General features: G+C 42.6%; 3 protein-coding genes and 1 long non-coding RNA gene across 4 annotated transcripts; 1 reads left to right on the top strand and 3 right to left on the bottom strand.

Annotated features, from left to right (window-relative positions):
* On the top strand, window positions 160-1194 carry LOC104702522. Its single transcript, XR_754045.2, has 3 exons — window positions 160-266; window positions 398-535; window positions 902-1194. It is a non-coding gene; the product is annotated as a 40S ribosomal protein S30 (long non-coding RNA).
* LOC104702512 (profilin-1-like) lies at window positions 2756-4152 on the bottom strand. Its single transcript, XM_010418374.2, has 3 exons — window positions 3876-4152; window positions 3281-3418; window positions 2756-3161 (listed from the first exon to the last, which is right to left on the bottom strand). Exons 1-3 carry the CDS (start codon window positions 3996-3998, stop codon window positions 3027-3029), a joined length of 396 nt encoding a protein of 131 aa, XP_010416676.1. The 5' UTR covers window positions 3999-4152; the 3' UTR covers window positions 2756-3026.
* On the bottom strand, window positions 16511-17974 carry LOC104702503 (profilin-4-like). Its single transcript, XM_010418361.1, has 3 exons — window positions 17735-17974; window positions 17357-17494; window positions 16511-16941 (listed from the first exon to the last, which is right to left on the bottom strand). The coding sequence occupies exons 1-3, from the start codon at window positions 17864-17866 to the stop codon at window positions 16807-16809; spliced, it is 405 nt and encodes a 134-aa protein (XP_010416663.1). The 5' UTR covers window positions 17867-17974; the 3' UTR covers window positions 16511-16806.
* LOC104702495 (leucine-rich repeat extensin-like protein 4) lies at window positions 19512-21073 on the bottom strand. The gene has a single exon (XM_010418350.2). It carries the CDS (start codon window positions 20870-20872, stop codon window positions 19670-19672), a length of 1203 nt encoding a protein of 400 aa, XP_010416652.1. The 5' UTR covers window positions 20873-21073; the 3' UTR covers window positions 19512-19669.

Below are 21094 nucleotides of genomic sequence, written 5' to 3'. Positions count from 1 at the left end.
AGTCTTCTTTGCTAAAGTTGCTGTGAAAATAAGAATATAGATATATATATTGAATTGTAAAGAATAGAATATAATAAGCCTATACATATGAAACCCAAAATGCCCAACATTTTAAAAAAAACCACTAAGGCCCATTAAAGGCTCCACATATATATATAACTTAGTGAAAAATTCCGAAAACCCTAGAACAAAAAGGTATCGAGAGCATCGTCGTCCCCAACAGCCGAAGAACTGAAACTAGAAGACTTTCAGTAATCGAGAAATGGGTAATTCTCCTCACCTTGTTGTTTCCTTATGCTACAACCTGTTAGCTGCTGATTCTTCTTTTAACACTCACTGTTCCTGATGTTTTTTTGTTATTGTCTTTGATTGAATCTTCTCGTAAATGAAATCTCAGGTAAGGTTCACGGTTCATTGGCTCGTGCCGGTAAGGTGAGAGGTCAGACACCTAAAGTGGCTAAGCAGGACAAGAAGAAGAAGCCTCGTGGTCGTGCTCACAAACGGTTGCAACACAACCGCCGTTTCGTCACCGCCGGTAATTAGCTTTTTCACATTTTCCGGTATTAGATCGATTGATCCGTCTCTGTGATTTGATACTTCTGCAAATATCTTGAGGTTGAATTAGCATCGTAGGACCTGATTATTTGTTTTTGGCTTCTGTTGCGTAATCGTAGTGTGCCTTGAGATTCTAGTTATGCTATTGTGATTCAAGTCTCTTTACGTCTTACCAAGTCTAGTTCATGTCAAGTTTCCTTAGAAATGCTTTAATCCAAATTTTTAGATTAGATTGCTTCTGATGATAAACTTGTTTGTGATCATCTCTTAGTTCTGTAGCAAATCATGAATAAACAAGAATTGGATTCTCGTGTGATTTGATTTTGTTTATGTTCGTTTCTTTCAGTTGTTGGTTTTGGCAAGAAGAGAGGACCAAACTCATCAGAGAAGTAGACAAAAAGAAAAGGTTTTTTACCCTTTCAGATTTTGTGGGATGTTTTTGATGATGAAGTAAGTTAGTAGAAAACGTAATGATATCAAAGTTGTTTAGGCTTTTGGTAATCTACAAAATCAGTGGATGTTGTCCCAATGTTTCTTTTGATTTGTGTTTCTCGTCGGATTATATCAAAAGTTCCTGGATTATTCGCTTATTATATACACTAGATTTTGAAGGAATTAATATTCATTTTGATGCCAATTTATCTGCAGCTTTATTTTCTGTGACGTTGAACCAAAATAATTCTCACATCTTTAAAACTTGTGAAAGGCAACATCCAACTTCTCTGTCCTCTGTTATGTATCCGCAACCAACTGAACAATGTGTTTGGAATCAACTTCAAATCCCAGTCTTCCCACCATTCTTTGCATTGCTTATCACTCGATCATCTTGTTGTAACAAAGTATGATCTTGTTGTAACAAAGTTTGATCACTGCATCTTGAGAATCCATTTATACTTTGAACACAGCAATAACCCTTGTGAAACGGAGTTCGTGGTCCAAATTGTCAATTGTAAACATAAAGATTCTAGGCAAAGGGACCAATGATAAGATATCAAACGAAGTTTTTAAGTTTGTGGATGTTTTTTTGTCTTTCCCAAATGATATTACCCCACAATGTCAAACAAAGAAGGCGAATTTTGGAAAACCATGGACTATCTTAGGTTGTGAGAAGGAGAACTATGATCTAGGTATTCGTTTACTTCTTTAAACCTTTCACATTTACTTGTTTCTTGTATTTAATGATGTGAATTTTTAGTATCTACTTTGTTCATTTACATTGGTTTATAAAAGTCAAAGCTATGCAGACCACGTAGCGTATTTTAGAACACTGTTATTAAGGAAATGATCAAACAATAGGAAGAAAAACCTAGAGAATGGTTTAGATATTACCTTAAAATTTCATACAACAGTGACAGCCCTGGACTCATATGCAATAAAGACAAGCTCTGTAGCCGCCTAGTTTGAAATTTCATATGCTAATACTTTCTATATTTCTGATCATTTTCCTTTGTATAAGTTTATGGGTTTTGCTCTCTGAATCTCTCTCTTTCTCTCTATGACAATCCCTCCAGAAGGCACTGTTTTTTGGTGAATCTGTTAGGTAAATGGTTATTTGATAAATGGAGTTTTATGGTCCAACTTCCGAACAATCTAGTGGGTCAAGACAACTCATGAGAGAACTCAAGACAAAGCAAAATGATGTGCAGCGAAGGGTCAAAACAGAGGAGGAAACAAGAGGTCACCAGCGGTATGAACAAGTCCAGCTATGGCTTCAAGTCGTCGAGAGTGTATGATTTTTTGCGTAAAAACGATGTTGAGTTTAGAAAGGCGCTTCGTTCTGGGAATCGACCCATCTACAAATATGCGAAAAGGGTTTCGAAAGTGTTGAAAGAGATTTCTGATCTCAATTCTAAAGGGTCTTTCAACATCGTGGCTGGGCCAGCTACCTAATGGTGCAGTGCAGGGGAGTTTCTTAATACATTCATAACCAAAAAACATGTGTTTAAGTGGTCGTTATATTGTTCGATTCTGCTCTCTTCTGAGCAAAAGGAAGCTCCAATGTTACCCATTACCCATTTTGGTTTGCTCTTGCTTATATCATTCATTGGGTGTGTCATGCCGTCATGTGTCCTTGTGTACTCTAGGAGTATGTTTAATATGACTCAATGTTGAACCACTGTTTCTTTACTTTATGTAACTCTTTTTTTTAAACTAAGTATATTTTATGATTTCTTATAAAAATGTTTTGAACGCCAGATCATAAAACCGCAGAACAATTCAATTCAAGAAAAAGGTAAAAAGTATGAAGAAACAAAAAAAAAAATATCAAGACTCAATACATATGAAAGCGAAATGATCATCAAATGTCATCACAAGAACACACAAACCCAAACAAGGTAACGAGACCAACAAATCACAATTGGTTCTAAAGTAACAACAATTGATTTGTGTGTTTGAAAGCATTACAATCAATCACAACAAGACACTCTTTTAGTCACGAAGAAGAAACTGAAATGAAAACCTTGTTGAGTTTAGAGATCAGACTCCATAAGGTAATCCCCGAGCCTTTCGACAACCAAGTTGCATTGACCTCCAGTCATGGGTTCATCGTAGATGCCAAAGACCAGTGCTTGCTTCGTCTTCTTGATAGTCACGCCTCCAGGTCCCTGCAGAGAAAGATTCAAAAGTTTTGTGTGAAATGAATTCTGATTCTATTCTCTCTCTAAACAATAATGTATTATTCCCACAAGATTCATAGAAGCGGGCAGATTCGAAAGAAAGTTACCTTCTTCCCTCGGATCACAGCTTCAGGTTCACCTTGAATAACCATGTATTTTTCGCCACCAAGGAATAGTCCGGTTGGGGCAAGAGTCCCGGGCTCCTCAAAGTCCTTGAGGATTCCAGCGACTTCTTCAGGCTTCAACTAAAATACACAGCAGCTTTGATCAGTCATTGAAACAAAGGCAAAAAAAAAGCAAGTCAAAGCTTTGTGTTAGTGATGCACAGATACAATTCCTCAGCTTATACGAAATTTCAAAGAGTGATGATCCAAAGACCATAGAGCCTGCAAGAAGAAGATCTCCGCATCTTTTGGATCGCTAACGCATGCTTAAGAGTTTTTTACAACACACATTGGAACTTGCTAACGTGTGCATACCTAAGAAATCTCAGAATCAGACTAACAAAGATCTAGATCCCTAGGTTTGAATTCAATTTCGGATACAGATCGATTGGTTGGTTCAGTAAAGCAAATTCAGATTCCGGAGATCCGATAACGGAAAATCAGATCCGAGATTCGTCAGATCCGATAACGGAAAAGAATCTCAAAAGAGACGGCAGAGTCCGATCGATTCAAACGAAGAAGAAGAAGAAGAAAAAACCTGAGGGAATTTGGTGCTCTGAGCCCAGACACTGCCGTCTTGACCGAGAATAGCGGCGGAGGTGAGCTGGTTGCCTTCGACATCGCACATAAGGTGATCATCGACGTATGATTGCCACGACATCTTCTTCTTCTTCTTCTTCTTCTCCTACGAGTTTGTTTGTTGTATTCTTCTTCGTTGAAAATTCTCACAGAAGGTTTCTTTTTTATATCTCTCTCTCTCTCTCTCTCGCAATTATCACTTGGAGAGCTTTTTTTTGTGATCGTGTAGACACACAAAGTGAAACGTTGTGCTTATTAAATTAATTATCTTTTTTATTCGTGTCAACAGCTTATTATTAATTCAATTAATTATTAGCTTTTAGAAATAATTTGAAAATTCATTATTCAGCAATGGGAAAGAAAATTTTAATTGTGAAATAATAAAGAAAAATTTACTAATAAGCACAAATGATAATAAAAATAAATCTACACATATATGGTATGTAAATACTCTTGTGTGGTTTAAGGTTTTTCATACATATTAAGAAAATAACTACATTTTTTTTTATTTTTACTCTTTATTAATATATTTTTTATTTTTTTTAATTGATCAGATAAAATTCATATTTTTACCAAACATATGCATTGGAAATCTAAAGCAATAAATATTATAAAACAAAAAAAAATTATTCTAGAACAAAACAAACGGAGGAAATATAGGTTAAATTTTTTTATTAATTTATTAATTTATCAACTGAAATAAAATATATAAATAGATTAATAAAGCAAACTAAATTTATACAGTGTGTAACTTTCTTTTTTTGACAGCCTTACAATGTGGAAACAATATCACATACCACTTTTATCAAACTAAATAAAAATTCAGATATACCATGTATATACCATATTAGTTATGCTGAAACAATAAAACATCAGCTAATTCTATTTAAATCATAAGCTAATTCTACAACTTTCTTTGAATAGATAAAAAGGGTGTATATAACATCTCGAAAATGTGTAAAAATTGTATTTTACCACAATCAATCATAAATTGCGTGTTTTATCAGATAACTAGTTGAAAAATGTATTTTCAAAAAAAATTCTCAATTATAAATATAAAGTGTGTATCCCTAAAAAAAAAAAAAAAAATCAAGTTAAGCTATGCCAGAGATGCCCATCATTTGTTCTCTCCAAATACAGAGTGGATATGCTCTTTGAAGATCCTAATCATATATTATTGCGTTACACCAAATATTGCATCTACGTGTGGCCCATTACTTTCGTTTTTTTAAAAAGTCAAAGTTGGGAAATAATTTTGGGTTTGTGTGATTAGAAGAATTATCATGGAACTGAAAATTAATTAGGGTAAGTAATTATTCTATAAAAAAAAAGTAATTATTCTGAATGGAGAATGTCATCATTATGAAAATTTTATCATGGATACCAAACCGATGGGGTAAACTTTACTTAACTTCTCGTGGGGACGTAGTTTGGTTTCTTTCATCGACTGAAGGACAACACATGATGCTAAAAAAAAAAACAATAAGCATGAGCATGACATGACGGCTTTGGGGGAAAAAGGATTATCCTCCTAAAACGTTTTAGGTAGAGTGAAACAATTATTATGACTGGTCGGACGTCCGATGCACAAAAAAAAAGAATAGAAAAAAGTTTACTTAGTTATTGCCATTGGTCTAGTTAAAAAGTGATTTGAGGCTGAATGCAGTGTTACTGAGCTTAGAAAGGGGTGAAAGGGAGAGAAATATTTTTCAAGAGATAGGTCAAAAATTTCCCGGAGATAAATCGAAACTCCGCAAAAAGCTGAAGTGGTTGACGGACTGAATCATAAAATCCGGTCTTAACGCCAAATACCTTTTCAGCGTGAGGCTGTGTGTTTGGTAATTGGTAGTATACGTGTGTTAAACATCTATAGATAAGCTGGGCATAGGACGAGTACTCTTGAATTTTTTCATAATCTTTACCCGATCCGGTCCTAAGGGGTAATAATAAAAATTACTTTTACTCAATCTTTAAACAACGGGTACCCGGTAAAAAAATAATTTACCTTTTAAATAACTGACCTTTTACTTCAACCCGGAAAAACGAGTACCCTGTAAAAAAATATCAATAATCGCAATAATAATTTCATATTCCGAAAGCTGAAAAAAGAAAAAAATCATAAATATACGCAACATATAGTTCCAAAAATTATAAAATTACAAACTTTAAAATAAAAGTAATATATTATTCAATTGAGCGTCGTATATATCATTTTAATTAGGCTAAGTTGAACTTAAGCTTTAACTTTAACTCTATAATAGATTTATAAATTAATAATACAAAATATTAAAGGGTATTAATGGATCGGGTAGGGACGGTGTTGAAACGAGAAACAACAATAAAATAAATTCGAAGATGAAACAAGATCTGGGCGGCCTTTCGGTTAAATTGACTAGAAACAACGAAGAACTTATGAATTGGATTTTGTATTCGGAGTATTGTTTTGTGTTACATAAAAAAGGTCTCCTCCTCTCTCCTTCGAGAGGTAGATTATAAAGCCAAAAGAAATATCCAACGATGCCCTGAATTTCCTCCTCCAATCTCATCTCCTCGCCCTGAGATCTCCTCTGCCACTCCAAGTTGTTCCTCTTCGCTTGACTCGGGGCCTGCTTCGACCGACTCAGGCTTATTGGGCTTTTCGTGGGCCCATTTCAAAATCCTTACAGTTTGCTTCTTAATGGGCTTTGTCTTTCGGCCCACATCTGGCAACACCCAACACCAACAATTGCCCCCAGCCTTTTACTCTGAACAAAGAAGAGTTAAAGGCGAATATTCGGGGAATCTTTCGTCGTTTCGGTTTCGTGATCCTTCTCGGGGAGAACGCGCTGGATCTTGGCTTCTGAGATTTTGGTGATGATTACCTTCTCTCTCTTAAGATCCAACGGCGGAGGCGAAAAGTTTGGACGACTCAGATTAGAGAGAGAGATACGTGGGATTTCGAGCATCGAGACAATTATGACTTATAAGTCATAAGTCACACGTCTCGTCATAACCGCGCACTCATCCACTACTTGAAGGTAATTTTCTCTTCCTCTTTACTGTTTCGAATTTTTTTTTTAGGGTTTCTCTCTTTAGGTTTCTCTTCTTCTTCTTCTCGAATCGTTTTAGCCAGCACAACTAGAACTAGTAGAGTCCGTAATTGTCTTTCCTTTTTCCGCTTTCTTTCTTTTTTTTTGAACATTGTTCCTCTCGAACTTTGGGGAAACCATATTCCTGCATTTACTTCTGAGAAGCACCTCGCGGATCTCCGCCATAAACACGGAGTTGCTCCAAATGTTGAGATGATGCTTCCTCCCGGCGACCCATATACCCCGGAAACCGTTCCCCAGGGTTACTGTTGTGCATACACAACGTACTTTGAACGATTCAGGTTAGTATTTCCCATTCTCGGGATCATCCTTCGGATCCTCCAACGCCTTCGAATGGCATTCCCCCAGATGAGTCCTAACTTTGTTCGACACGTGATCAGGCTCTACACAAGGGGTCGCGAAGTTGGACTCGAACTTGGAGTCGATGACATCCTCCGGTTTTGTCAGATCAAACATAATTCGGGTTTTCCCGAGACATTCTACACGTGTCACCGTCAGGACCGGGAAATCATCCAGGCGATCCCCGGAAAATATGATCGGTGGAGAGAAAAGTATTTATACTTCCACGTCTCTTCGGCTTTGGTGGGAGATTTCAACTTCGCCCGCCTTCCGACTCAATGGGCCGTATGCGTCGGTCAGAATGACCCACAACTGCTTTGTTGACTCATGTTTATTTTCGGGACTATGATACCTTTTAATGTTGACTAATTTCGAAAAGTTTCGTTTTGCAGATTCCGACGATCACCCGAATACTCAGGCGGTCCAAGCATTGACTGAAAGATTACGAGGAGGAGAAGTGCGGTGGAGTTCATTCACACGAGCTCGCATTATTGCAGCACTCTACGCCCCGACGATTCAACCTCCTGATCCTGTCGTTCTCCCGGAGGCCCCGAATTGATCAATTCCCGCCGACCGTCCGAGAAACAACAGATCCGAGAACCTCCCTGCTCACCAAGGTATGATGACCTCGCACGCAGCTTTACGCTTGCTAGTTTTAAGGTTGACGATATCCGTTTCTTTTGTCTTTATTTTATACCGCTTAGAATTTAATTACGCGCGAATCCTTAAAGGTACTCCAACCCGCCCTCGCATATCAAGCTCGTCGTCGTCCTCAACCCCGCTACTCGCCATGACCAGGAAGCCGACACTTCGCGAGCTGAGAGAACCAGCCCAGCCCTCCCGCCGAGTTCGCGCGGGAGACGTGGATGTTGCTCTGGCCTCCGCTTTCCAAGCCGCTCGCCCTGAACCCGTGCAAACGGGACGTGAGGAGGTGAACCAAGCCGTAGTCACCCCGGCTGGACTTTTTGCCCCGCGATCTACTAACAGCGAGCCTGCACCTCCCCAGAAGAGAGCTCGCGCGGAGGGACCGCGGACTGGTGAGGACCAAAGCCGTGAAAGTAGGGGAAGTTGCCTTGTGGGTGACCGGAACGACCATCCGGGGTGGGAACAATCTGCTGCCGGGAACGGATCATCGACGAGCCGTCCCTTCCACTGGCGTTTCGTCCACTCCCGCGACTCTCCAGCAGGGGATGACCACCTAGGGATGACCACGCTGTTCAGGCACCTCAAGACTGCCCAATGTTAGGTTCCGCTGGTGAAGGATCTCGCGGAGCGGGAAGCGTACATCGCTACTTTAGATTCCTAGGCGTAGGTAAACCTGCTTACTGATCTTGTTAGTTTTTGTGCTTTGGCTTCTTGCTAGGGGAGATTACATTCTGACTCATATCCCCCCCCCCTTTTTTTTTTAGTCTGTGGCCGCTATCAACAAGCTGGTCGCCTTGTATGAGCGGAGTCTGAAGGATGTCCCACAGTCAGCCGAGCTCGAGAATACATCAAGGGTGATCCATGAGCTAACGACCGCCTTGAAAGCTGCAAAGGAGAGGGAGACTGTTGTCGTTGGCAGGATTGATTCCCTCGATCACGAGATTGCTTCCCTAAGGGCTTCTCAGGAGAAGCTAACAGAGGTCGAGGCTGAGCTTTCCTCTGTTAAGCCCGCTCAGGTAAAGGCTGCAAGAGACCGCGATCTCCTCCTGAAGGAGAACAGGTGGCTAAAGGAGAAAGCGACAGAGGCGGGGCAGTTGCATGCTGAGGCGACCCGGAAGGTGGTCTTTGAGGCGAAGATGAGGATGTCGCAGGACTACTGATCGATCCTTGACTCCGTGAAGAGAAAATGGGAGCTGAAAAAGCAGAAGTCCAAAGTCGACGGAGATTTCGCAGACAAACAAATAAGTGAAGGAAGGATCACGGTGGAAGACGAGCTCAAGACCCTTGAGAGTCAGAAGGCGGCGCTTACCATCTGGTCTGACTCTCTGGTGGTTACGGACTTCTCTGTGAGCAAACTCGACCTTCCTCAGGTGTCGGAGGACTCAATTGCCCCGATGGAGATTGACACTGGAACCGGGGTTCCTCGCGGTTTGAACGAGCATGAGAGAAACGCCAAAGATGCAGCTGAACCGGAGGTAGGTGCAGAGGAAGAGGGCGCTTGATCGGTTTTACTTATTTTTTTTTTTTTTGCTTTTGTTTCGGTTTGCCTGGGAGGGTTTTTATCCAAGACTTGACCTACATGGCCTGGGAAGGCTTTTAAATCCTTTTACTTTTTTCAAGTAAAGATATTCTTAAGTCTATCTTTAGTTGGTTAAATTGACGAAGGCCTTCAATGTCCGGTCGCAAGACACTTTGACAATGTGAAAAACGGATTAGTCATCGAGCGTGTAAGTGCTAAGAGAATTTAGAATGAATCAAATCGGACTGCGAGATGATGCTATGTTCGCGTAAAGTTATTAAACAGCGGTGTGACATACATTTTAGTGTAAACCATTTGGGCTCACGATTTGCAAAGTAATGTGCGAAAAACTTTGGAGTAGTGAGATCGTCTTCAGATTCGCGTGAAGTGCGCGGGGGCTATTTTACGCGATCTGATGTGATTGAGGTGGTAATTTAGAGTTGAGTTAATGCAACTATTATCGACGTAGTATAGGTTGTAATGAGAGGTTTTAACTCTATCGGGAGCAACTGCTTGTTGTTATTACTGTGTTTTTTTTATATATATGCTTTTTTTTTGTTTAAGAGACAATAGGAAAATAACAGGGGCTGTACTCAGGAAGTCGAGTTGCCTATGTACCCCGTAAGGGGATCAAGTCAGCCGTAGTTCGATTATTATCAGTACCTACTGAAGTACTTCTTTAATTTCATGATGTTCCAAGGCCGAGGCTCGACCTTTCTGTTACTTTTTTCAACTAGGCGGTATACACCGTTGCAAAATATCTCAGTGATCCTGTAGGGACCTTCCCACTTCGTTCCCATCTTCCCGGCCTTTTTCTCCTTCTTGTGGTCGAAGACTTTGCGGAGTACGCGCTCTCCAATTATGAAGTTCCGGGGTCGGACTTTTGAGTTATAGAAGCGGGCTATAGAGTTCTGATAGTTTTGGGCTCGCACTAGGGCTTGCTCTCTCATTTCATCAATAATGGCAAGGCTATCGAGCAATGCCTCGTCGTTTAAAGCCTCGTTTTCAGGGGAGACAACTCGGCGGATACTGCCTACGAATATTTCGGCCGGTACAACGACTTCGATTCCGTAAGCTAGGGAGAAGGCGGTCTCGCCTGTGCTACCTCGAAGGGTAGTTCAGGTGGCCCACAGGACTTCGGGAAGCTGAGCGTCGCAGCTAGACTTTGCCGCGCCTAACTGTCGCTTAAGACCATGTAGGATCAACTTATTTGCCGCCTCGGCCTGCCCGTTTCCCTGAGGGTATCGGGGTGTGGACGGGGTGAGCTGGATGCCCCAGTTATCGCAAAACCTTTGCTCTACATATGACATCAAGTTGGCAATCTCGATCTCGTAAGGGCTGTCGTGACGGCATAACACGTTTTTCCAGAAGAAATCTTTCACGTGATCCCCGACAATTGACTGATAGGATTCCGCCTCAATCCACTTGGTAAAATAGTCAGTTACGACCAGTAGGTGTTTCACGCGTCGTCTTCCCAATTGCTCGAGGGGGCCGATGACGTCCATCGACCATCGCATGAAAGGATAGGGGGCGGAGACCGAGCTCATCAACTCGGCGGGCTGGTTGATCATGGGTGCATGGCGTTGACATCTGTCGCAGCTTTTGGCATGTGTGTCGCAATCTGCGAGCATGGTCGGCCAGAAGAACCCTTGTCGTTTTATCCTGAGGGCTAAAGGTTGACCTCTGGAGTGATTTCCACAGGGTCCCTCGTGATCCTCTTTCATGATGCTTTTGGTCTCGCTTCCGTGAACGCATCTGAGGTACGGTCCGGCAATACATCGCTTGTATAGTTCTTCGCTGATGAGGCAGAAACACGCACTTTGCACCTTGAGCTTTCGTGCTTGCCACCGATCTACGGGAACGGTTCCCTTTGAAATGTACTCGCGTATCGGGACTCGCCAATTCGTTTTTGGTCCTGCGTCGTGTTCATCTTCCAGTATGTGTTCATCTAGGAGCTCTTCATCCTGCTCGGGTACCTGTTCGATATTTTTCTTGTCGGGTCCGAAGCCGCTCTCGACCTGATGGACGCTCTGAGCTTTGACGGGAATGGGATACTGGGCTCGTTGACCAAAGGACGGAGGTTGAAGTGAGTGCGGCCAGGGCGTCGGCCGTCGAGTTCTCTCCACGTGGGATTTTGGTGAGTTCGAACGATGAGAACTGTTCTGCCATGGACCGAAAGACCCGCAGATACGAGTCCATTTGTTCGTTGCTCGCATCGTAGTTTCCATGAAACTGACTAGTAACGAGCTGAGAGTCGCTGAACGCGGCAAGCTCTTTTACTCCCACGCCCAGTACGAGTCGGAGGCCGGCTATCAGAGCTTCGTACTCGGCTTCGTTATTTGAATCCGTAAACCCGAGCCTCGTACTCGGCTTCGTACTCGGCTATCAGAGCTTCGTACTCGGCTCCATGACCTCTTTGGTGGGGGAGAAGAGTTGAATCCCAATCCTGCATTCTAGCCTAGATGACGCTCCGTCCGTGTATAACGACCATTTCATTGGATTATTCCCGTCATGGTCGTTGTTCGCAGCAAGCTCGATTACAAAATCGGCGAGGACTTGTGCCTTAGCGCAGGTTCTAGGTCGGTATTTGATATGGGCTAACCTGCCAGACTGGCTAAGACTATGGAGGATAGAGCGTATGGGTTTCACGACATCACGACCGTCAGGGCTAGTTTTTCCATGGCAGGGTATCATGTTTCAGCGTCGACCAAAGTTTTGCTGACATAGTAGACATATTTCTTTTCTCCCTCATGTTCTCGCACCATTACTCCGCTTACCGCAGAGTCGGAGACTGCGGTGTAGAGGAAAAGGTGTTCCCCGTCCGCCGGCTTTGAGAGCATAGGAGGCTCGGAAAGGTATTTTTCGATTCATGGAATGCTTCCTCGCACTTGCTCTCCTACTCGAACTTTCGGTTGTCCTTTAGCATTTGGTAAAACCGGAGGCAGCGGTCTGTAGACCGTGCAATGAAGCGATTTAGGGCTGCGATCCACCTTGTGAGCCTTTACACCTCCCGGCCATTTCGAGGAAGGTGGTGATCTGCTTGGGATTTGCTTTGATCCTGCGCTCGGTGACCAGAGGACAAGGTATCCACAAAGGACAAGGTCTCGTGCCCGCCAGTTGCTTCGACCAGCCGATCGATGTGCGGGAGGGATTAATTGTCTTTCGGGCAAGCTTTGTTAAGATCTTTGAAGTTGATGCAAATTTGCCACTTCCCGTCGTTTAACCTCGACGTTTACCGCTTTGGCCCTTTCGGGGCCAAGCTTACGACTCTTTTACTTTGTTTGTTTATAGGTGGGGTCGACATTTAGTTGTGCGAAGTGACGCTTATGTCAATTCCTTTCATGTCAGACGAAGACCAGGCGAAGGTTGCGTAATTTTGTCCTAAAAACTGGATCATTTCCGCCCTTGTGCTGACGTTTAGGTCGGCTCCAATTCCGACACATCGGTCGGATGGCCTTCTATGATAGAAATTTGGACGACCTTGATCATTAATGGACTGCGGGTGACCGGATCCTTTCAACCCGCGAGCTGACGAGCTTCAAGCTCGTCGTCGATCATTAGTTGCTATTGATTGGACTTTTTGATTAAGTCATATCCGCCTCTATAACACTGTCTGGATGCGCATTGGCTTCCATCGATAGTCGCGATTCCGCTTCGGGTTGGCTATTTCACGCATTGATGGTAAGTAGACGGGACAAACTTCATTCAATAGAGCCATGGTCTGCCGAAATTGGCGTTGAAAGGAGCGGGGCGGTCGACGACCACGAAGTCGACTAAACGCCGTTCCCCTCTGGCTTCCACGATTAATTGCGTGGTGCCCTAGCCTAGAGTCGTGTCTCCAGCAAATCCCGTGAGTGGGGTTTTGCCCCCTTTTAATTCAGAATCAGGATAGCCCATTCGTTTGAAGGCGTCATAGAACAAGAGATAGACCGAGCTTCCGGTGTCTATTATTATGCGAGATAGCTCGCATCCTCCAACGTCTAGCCTAACGATCAGAGCATCGTCGTGGGGCTTGTCCAAATCGTCTGTTTCGCTCTCCCAGAGAGTAATTTCGTAGTCGGGCGTGGCTTTCTTTTCCGGTGGTAACTCTCGACCCTGCGTTGGAATGCTTTGATTAAATTGACAGAGCTGCGGCACAGGGCGTATAAACCGATTTAGATGAAGTGCGGCAAAGGGTGAGACCTTTGAAGACGAGATCGATACGTTTCTTCGGGGCTGGAGGGGGTGATGATCCCTCAGCCTCATCTGTTCTCTCTCGTTTCGCAGCGACATCTTTTGCGTTCGCGTTTGCTTCCCTGGCTTTCTCTCCCTCCTTTTCGAGGTCGATTTCGCCGAGATCCCTTGCTTCGTGTTTTCTTGCGGGGAGGCGTCCTACAGTTCTGCACTCCTCGGTTGAGTGACCCCGTGTCTTGTGATACTTGCACTCCTCGGTCGAAGTTTGGATTCTTGGGTCTGGACGTGGAGTCCACCGCGAAAGCGTGGAGTCCGGATATGAGCGGATCCCTCCGGAAGGGTTTTTTAGAGGGGTTGAAGGGGGTTTTCACTGACTTATGGAGTTCGGCCATAACAGCTCGTTCCTCTTCGGCTCTAGCGAAGTTAATTGATCTATGAAGAGCGTCATCAAGCGAGGAAGGTTGCCGGACAGTGAGCTCCTCCCGAAATTTTGAAGTGTACCATAGGCCATGTCGAAGGGCAACTAGGGCACCCTTGTCGTTTAAGTTTGATATCCTGGCCTTGACCTCGTTGAAGCGAGTTACGTAATCGCGAAGCGACTCGTCTTTCCCTTGCACCAAGAGCTAGAGGTCGGATTCGGTCATCTTAGCTTGGAAGAAAATTGAGTATTGCTTCAAGAAGACAACAGCAAGTTGGTCGAAGGAATCGATGGAGTTTGATTCCAAAGGCGCGAACCATTCGAGCGTCGGTCCGTCGGTGAGATAGGCCTTGGTTATTGCCAATCTGAAAGCCCGGAGGTGTGCTCCGTGATCCGGCTTGCTCGCGTACTTGGGCAGGCGTAGTTTACCAAAGTCTCGAAGACGAACCTTCGTGATTCGATCCGTAAATGGGGTGCGCATTGTTTCTGCGATCACGCGATCGATATCTGGTGCAGCGCTCGTAGCCAAGTGGACATTTGAACGGATTTGGGTCATCTCGGCACTTGCCTTATTCATGTATTCGGTGAGAAACTGGGCGCTGATTGCGTCGTTCATCGGGGGGCCAGGGAGGCCGAAGCTGCCGGTCGCCGCATGACGAGGCATTCCGCTCACGAATTCCTCGGCCAGAACTGGGTTTGTTCTTAATGAGGGATTCATTGGAGCGCTGGAGTTGCTAACATCACGTGCCGTCGAACAAACATGTCTGGCCGAGGGCTGGTCTGCAGGTCTTGAGCTTGTAGGCTCGTTAAAGTTTGTTAAGCTCGGAGCTCACGGATTTTTCGAAGTCGCAAACACAGGTAATGTCCTGAGCCCACGCGGGGTGACGTGGACCGTCTAAAAATCGAGGCGGGTTCGAGGCAGCGCTCTTTCTGCGGAATCGGTTGAGATTATGTCTGAAGGATGTGTGGTTTCTCGACAAAGATCTTGATTCTCGCGGCACGCGAGTTCTAGCTCGTGTCGCTCGATCCGGCTCATGAGAAGTCGATTCGTTGCGTCTTGGGCTTGAGTCTTATCGATTAACACGGCGAGCATCCCACGTATCTTGGAAAGATCGGCTCTGTTGGGAGTCCCTGAGGGGGATAGGGGTGTCAAATGTTGCCTGGGTCGGTTTGCTATATTGTTTTCGGAACGAATCCATACACGGGACTGGTTCCTGCTTCCCAGTGGAATTGCGGGGATCGTGGGCGTACTCCCGACGGGAATCCCATGGCTCAGGATGGCGAGATCCTGGACCGGAATAGGTCTCTAACGGGTGAGAACTGAATAACCCGAGGAATCCTGGTCCAGTGTTTGGGCATCGCTGGGAAGCGAGTCTATCCTAGATCTGGCCAAGCTTGGGATCTCTCGATTAGAATGGGTCTGAATCTGCTCACCTTGAGAGGGAGCGTTGTTAGAGCCAGATCCATGGAGTGTTGCTGACGGTGCGATGGCGCTGGTGTGCTCGTGACTAGACTCCGACGTGATTGCGTTAGTCGCGGATGGATCCATTTTGCCTAGATTTTTTCGAAGTAATCAACTTTGAAGATAGAAAGACCTGAGTCCCCACAGACAGCGCCAAATTGTTGAAACGAGAAACAACAATAAAATAGATCCGAAGATGAAACAAGATCTGGACGGCCTTTCGGTTAAATTGACTAGAAACAACGAAGAACTTGTGAATATGATTTTGTATTCAGAGTATAGTTTTGTGTTACATAAAAAAGGTCTCCTCCTCTCTCCTTCGAGAGGTCGATTATAAAGCCAAAAAAATCTCCAACGACGCCCTGAATTTCCTCCTCTAATCTCGTCTCCTCGCCCCGAGATCTCCTCCACCACTCCGAGCTGTTCCTCTTCGCTTGACTCGGGGCCTGCTTTGACCGACTCAGGCTTAATGGGCTTTTCGTAGGCCCATTTTAAAATCCTTACAGTTTGTTTCTTAACGGGCTTTGTCTTTCGACCCACATATGGCGAAACCCAACACCAACTGACGGGTATTGAAAATTAAACTAATACCTTATACTCGTCCCTTACTCACGGGTAATATAATTATAGTACCCTTCACTCGATTCTAAAGATACGGATACTTTTTTTTTGGGATGGGTACGAACCGAGTAACGGGTCGAATATGGATAACGAGTATTAGTGCCCAAGCTAGGGGTGCTAATTTGCTATAGCACCGGGTTTATACAATTTTTTGTCTTTTTTCTTTCCACAAAAAAGGGTTCAAAAATTTTTAGTTAAAAAAAACATAGAGAGAAAGGGCATTTTTCTGTTTTTCAGCTGAGGGACCCTAATTGTATTGAGCCGGCCTAAAGTAAAGTGAGACACCGTATACATATATATATATATATAAACTAAAAAAGTCAGATATACGCAACAAATAAATGTACCGTAAAATTATTTTTTTTTTGCTTTTTTAAAACAAACAAATTAATCACGAAACCATGAAAAATAGAAAAAAAGATAAGTCTTGGCTTCATACAGGCTTTGTGTTATTATCTGCAACCTTAGCCTTCAGCTTTTTGTTTAAACCTTGCTAAGGTAGAAACCAGAAAGACCTAATATTAAAATTAAACAAAAAAAAAACCAAACCATGTACCCAAAAAAGTGGAAAGATGGTGTAATGAATTAGCAAAAGAAAGAGGTATAAAGCATTGTCCTTAAGGTTCAAAGACCCTGTTCGATCAAGTAATCACCCAACCTCTCCACAACCATGTTGCATTGTCCTGGAGTCACTGGCTCTTCGTACAGTCCAAATACCATTGATTGTCCAGTTTTCTTGATCGTGATCCCTCCAGCTCCCTATCCAAGTTTCAGTAATAATTAGTGGTTTTGAGTTTGAAAACTAAATCATAAAATCAAATACTTTCAAGTTAACATATATTTGACTATCTTTGCAAGAGGTTATTTTCTTAATTAGCATAGTCGGTCTATGGAGTACAAAATACTCATAAAATTTAAGGCATCAATTTGTTTTAAGCTATTGCATTTGCATGCTAATCTTTTTATCAAAAAATAATTCAAGTTTCACAAAATATTTTCTGTAAAGTACAAACGCCAAATGCAATCGGAAGGCTGTCAGGACTCAAGTATCGACATTTTCAAATTCAATGCAATATTTCCAAGAATAAAACATTTCTGGTTTTCTTAGATTAATTTTGCTTGATGCAAGCGCAAAACAATCGAGCATTAATAGTAAAGTGTCGCCTAAACATACCTTCTTGCCACGGATGACAGCATTAGGCTCACCTTGGATGACCATATACTTTAGCCCTGCGAGGAACATGCCTGTGGGAGCGAGATAACCAGGCTCATCGAAATCCTTCATAATGCCTGTGATCTCTTCAGGTTTCAACTGTTTGAAAACACAAATTAATGCATCATCAGAGTTTTAACGTTGAACCGAAATCCGGAATAATGAACTTATTGCAAAATGTTGTGATCGCAAAACATAACGTAATGGATAGAAATATATATCATCTATATATCATCTATATATCATCTATATATAACTATAAAAATATCCATAACGTAACGGTTAGAAATAGTAAGTATTCGATCAAACTATTCGAGGAGGAGGATGAGGAAACTGAACCTGAGGAAAATTAGCGCTCTGAGCCCAAACGCTACCGTCATGGCCGATGATAGCGGCGGCGGTAAGATGGTGACCTTGTCCGTCGCCTACATCACACATTAAATGCTCATCAACGTATGCTTGCCACGACATATCTTTCCGATCTCTTCTTACTCTTCGTTAATTATACGTTGCACGAGTTGCGTTGTTGTTTCTTGATCTCTCTGCGTATGTATGTGTGCGATGTGCAACTCCGAGGAGGACTTCGTCGTCTCGATAAATAGGGAGGTAAGAAGAATGTCTAAAGATGAACTCTGAACCGTGCGATTCGTAAGACATATTCTCAACCGCCCATTTTTCGTTTATGAATAAATTTTTTAATTAGTGTTACTGACGTCTCGCCTTTGTTCTAGCTTAATCATTCACTCCCTACGCCCCACGTGTCTTTTCTTCCCTTTGCTAATTTCCTCCTATTAATAACGAACAAAAATTATTAGAGGAATTATTAATTCTTCTGGTTTAGGATATGGTCAAAAATGATTTTTCTTTAAAGACGACCAAGGAAATAAATAAGATGTTGTAAGACACATAGTGCCCGAGATATGAGCAAGCTCTCTGAAATTATTGTCTCAATAAGGATCTCTTAATTAGTTTATCGACCAGGTACTGTTTGGCATACCATATTATAAGAACATACACTTGGAGTCTAAAATGACCAATGAGTACTACTGTAAACTAGATATTGAGTATGTGGTCAAAGCCTATATGGCTATATAACCTATAGTTCTTTTGATGATAATTAATTCAAACACTGTTACCATTTGCCAACATCATTTTTCGAGCATGATCCCACACTGCTACCATTTTGATATCTTCCAAGTAAATCAAGAGCTCAACTATTTTCTTTGTTCTTTGAATCTACTAAAATAAACGTAAAATATATTGTTACTTTATATTTGTGTTTTTGATAACTAGTGTTTACTGCTTTTATCTACTTGGATTGAGGATACTACCACTCATATTTGTGTGTTTGTTCACACAAAACCACTAATAGATCGTCAACTCTCGTCGGTGGGGCAACGTCACACACTTAAGTGTGCCTATTCTCGATATACTCTAGACGTGCAAGTCTTTGTGTTACAAACTCATGGTATTTCTAATCAAGTGTCAAAAACTCTAGATTTAAGCCATGCTTCTCAAGCAATTCGGCTTATCTTGAACAATGGCCGATTGAGGTCTTTTTTGCTTTTTATATGTTACCTTACGAAAGACCAAAGTCCTTGATCATCTCAGCTTTTGTTCCAACAATAACTGTACTTTCATAAAGAAGTGAACATATGGGAGCTTTCTTAATGGCTATATAGAAGTGTGACTAAGGAGGATCGAAGACAATGATATGTAGCTTGGGATGCCCCAAGTTGGTAGAATCTTTTCTTCTTGGATTGTCGTTTTACCTCTGTGTAAGGCTCAAATGATCCTCTCTTTTGTGATTACCATGGATCTCTCTTAGGGATATTTGTATTTATCAGTCTTGAATTCTTGATCAAGTTCAGAGAAAGAAAAAGTAATGGGTCACTGCCATTGATCAGTTTTAAGCAAAACAGCACCAGTTTTTTGGACCCAACAACATGTCCAATTCCTTTGAAGAGACATTGAAGACCATTTAATAACGCACATTAATAAATTTCATCCCAACAAATATTTGCTCATTAGGGTCAACAACAACTTTTCATTTTTTTAGAAAGATCGTCACATTACAAAAAACAAAAAAAAAAAAAAAAGTGTTCAAAATCAGAGATAAGCTTTCTAATTTGTTTCTACTTAAATCAGTTGATTAAATAACGTAAACTGATAAAAACCATTTTCTTCTATCAAACATAACAAATTAAAGCACCATTGCATAAATAACTCAACAGAAACTTTAAAAATAAACAAAAGCTTCCAACTTTTGTGTTCTCATGGTGACTTCGTCACCTTCAAGCCCACGCTAATCCCAGCACAAGTTAACGGCTGCGCCGGAATCCTAAGACAACTCAACTGACCGCCGGGAATTGCCGAGCAATCCGGCTGAGACCGCTGATAACCTTTACCGGGAATACAATTCCCGGTGAAATCAAACCCGACGCTAAGACTCGAGCACTGGGAGCTAAACCCAGAGAAGAAATTGAAAGAAACGGTGAGGTTTATCAGATTCCTCAAAGCGCAAACCAAATCGGGAAGATCGCCGGAGAATTTGTTGTGGCCGAGATTCAAAACCTCAATCTCCGACAAGCAAGAGATCGTATCAGGGACATGACCCATCAAGGAGTTGAAACTAACGTCGAAGACTTCAATGTCGGAGAACAAACCAACTGATTCCGGTATACAACCGGTTAATTGGTTATTCAAGAACAGAACCTCTTTCAATTTCGAACCGGTTATGCCGAAACTCGTCGGTATTTCGCCGGATAATCTGTTGTTGGCGAGATTGATCACCGAAGCTGTGGAGTAACCGAGGTTCCGGGGGATTTCTCCGGTGAACTGGTTGTTGTTGAGGAGAATCGCGTCTAGTTGTTTGTTGAAGAGACTCTCCGGTATAGAGCCGGTGAATTCGTTGAACCGGAGATCGAGGTAAACCAGGTTTGGGATGTAGAGTGTGACTTGAGGGAAAGAACCGGAGAACCCGTTGTTGCTGAGATCGAGTTCTTGAAGTGAATCAAGATTCCTGAAAGAATCTGGGATTTGACCTGAGAATCTGTTGCTGTTGAGATGGAGAATGGTTAGGTCCGAGAGCAAAGAGAGGTCTTTGACAATGGTGCCTTTGAGATTCGCTTTGTTTAGATCTATTGAGGTAACAAAGGAGCCAGAACAGAACACGCCTCTGTATGAGCAGACATCTTCGCCGACCCATGTCTTTAGAAAACCTGATGGATCCTCTGTGATTGCGGTTTTCCAAGATTGAAGAGCTCTGTAAGCTGCATTTGTTGTCTGCTGCTTTGGAGCTGAGCCAGGATTGGAATTAGGGTTTCCACCGCCGGCACCGATCCAAACTCCGTCGTCACCGTCTCCGCCGCCGATTCCTACTCCAACTCCAATGCCGAATCCGTTTGTCTGGATCAAACCGAGGAACAGAAGTAAACAGAGTAGCTTAAAGTTGGTGCCTTTCTTCTTCTTCATCATATCTTCTTGTTTACTTTTGGAAACTGAAGTTACAACTCAAGAACTGGCTTTGATTAAAGTTGCTGTCTTTTCTTTCTTGGGGAATGTTGAAAACTTGGAAAGAGAATGAAAGGTTTCGTTGGATTAGTGTGAGGTTTCTGTTGTTGTTACAAAAAGTGTGGTTGAAGCATTGATTGATGATGAGCAAGTAAGTAGTAAGTAGTGTGGGGGGGGGGGGGGAAA

The sequence above is a fragment of the Camelina sativa genome, chromosome 1, assembly GCF_000633955.1.
Source record: "Camelina sativa cultivar DH55 chromosome 1, Cs, whole genome shotgun sequence".
Lineage (NCBI taxonomy): Eukaryota > Viridiplantae > Streptophyta > Magnoliopsida > Brassicales > Brassicaceae > Camelina > Camelina sativa.
The sequence above is the reverse complement of the archived record's forward strand: the minus strand, read 5'-3'. Positions and strand labels throughout refer to the sequence as shown.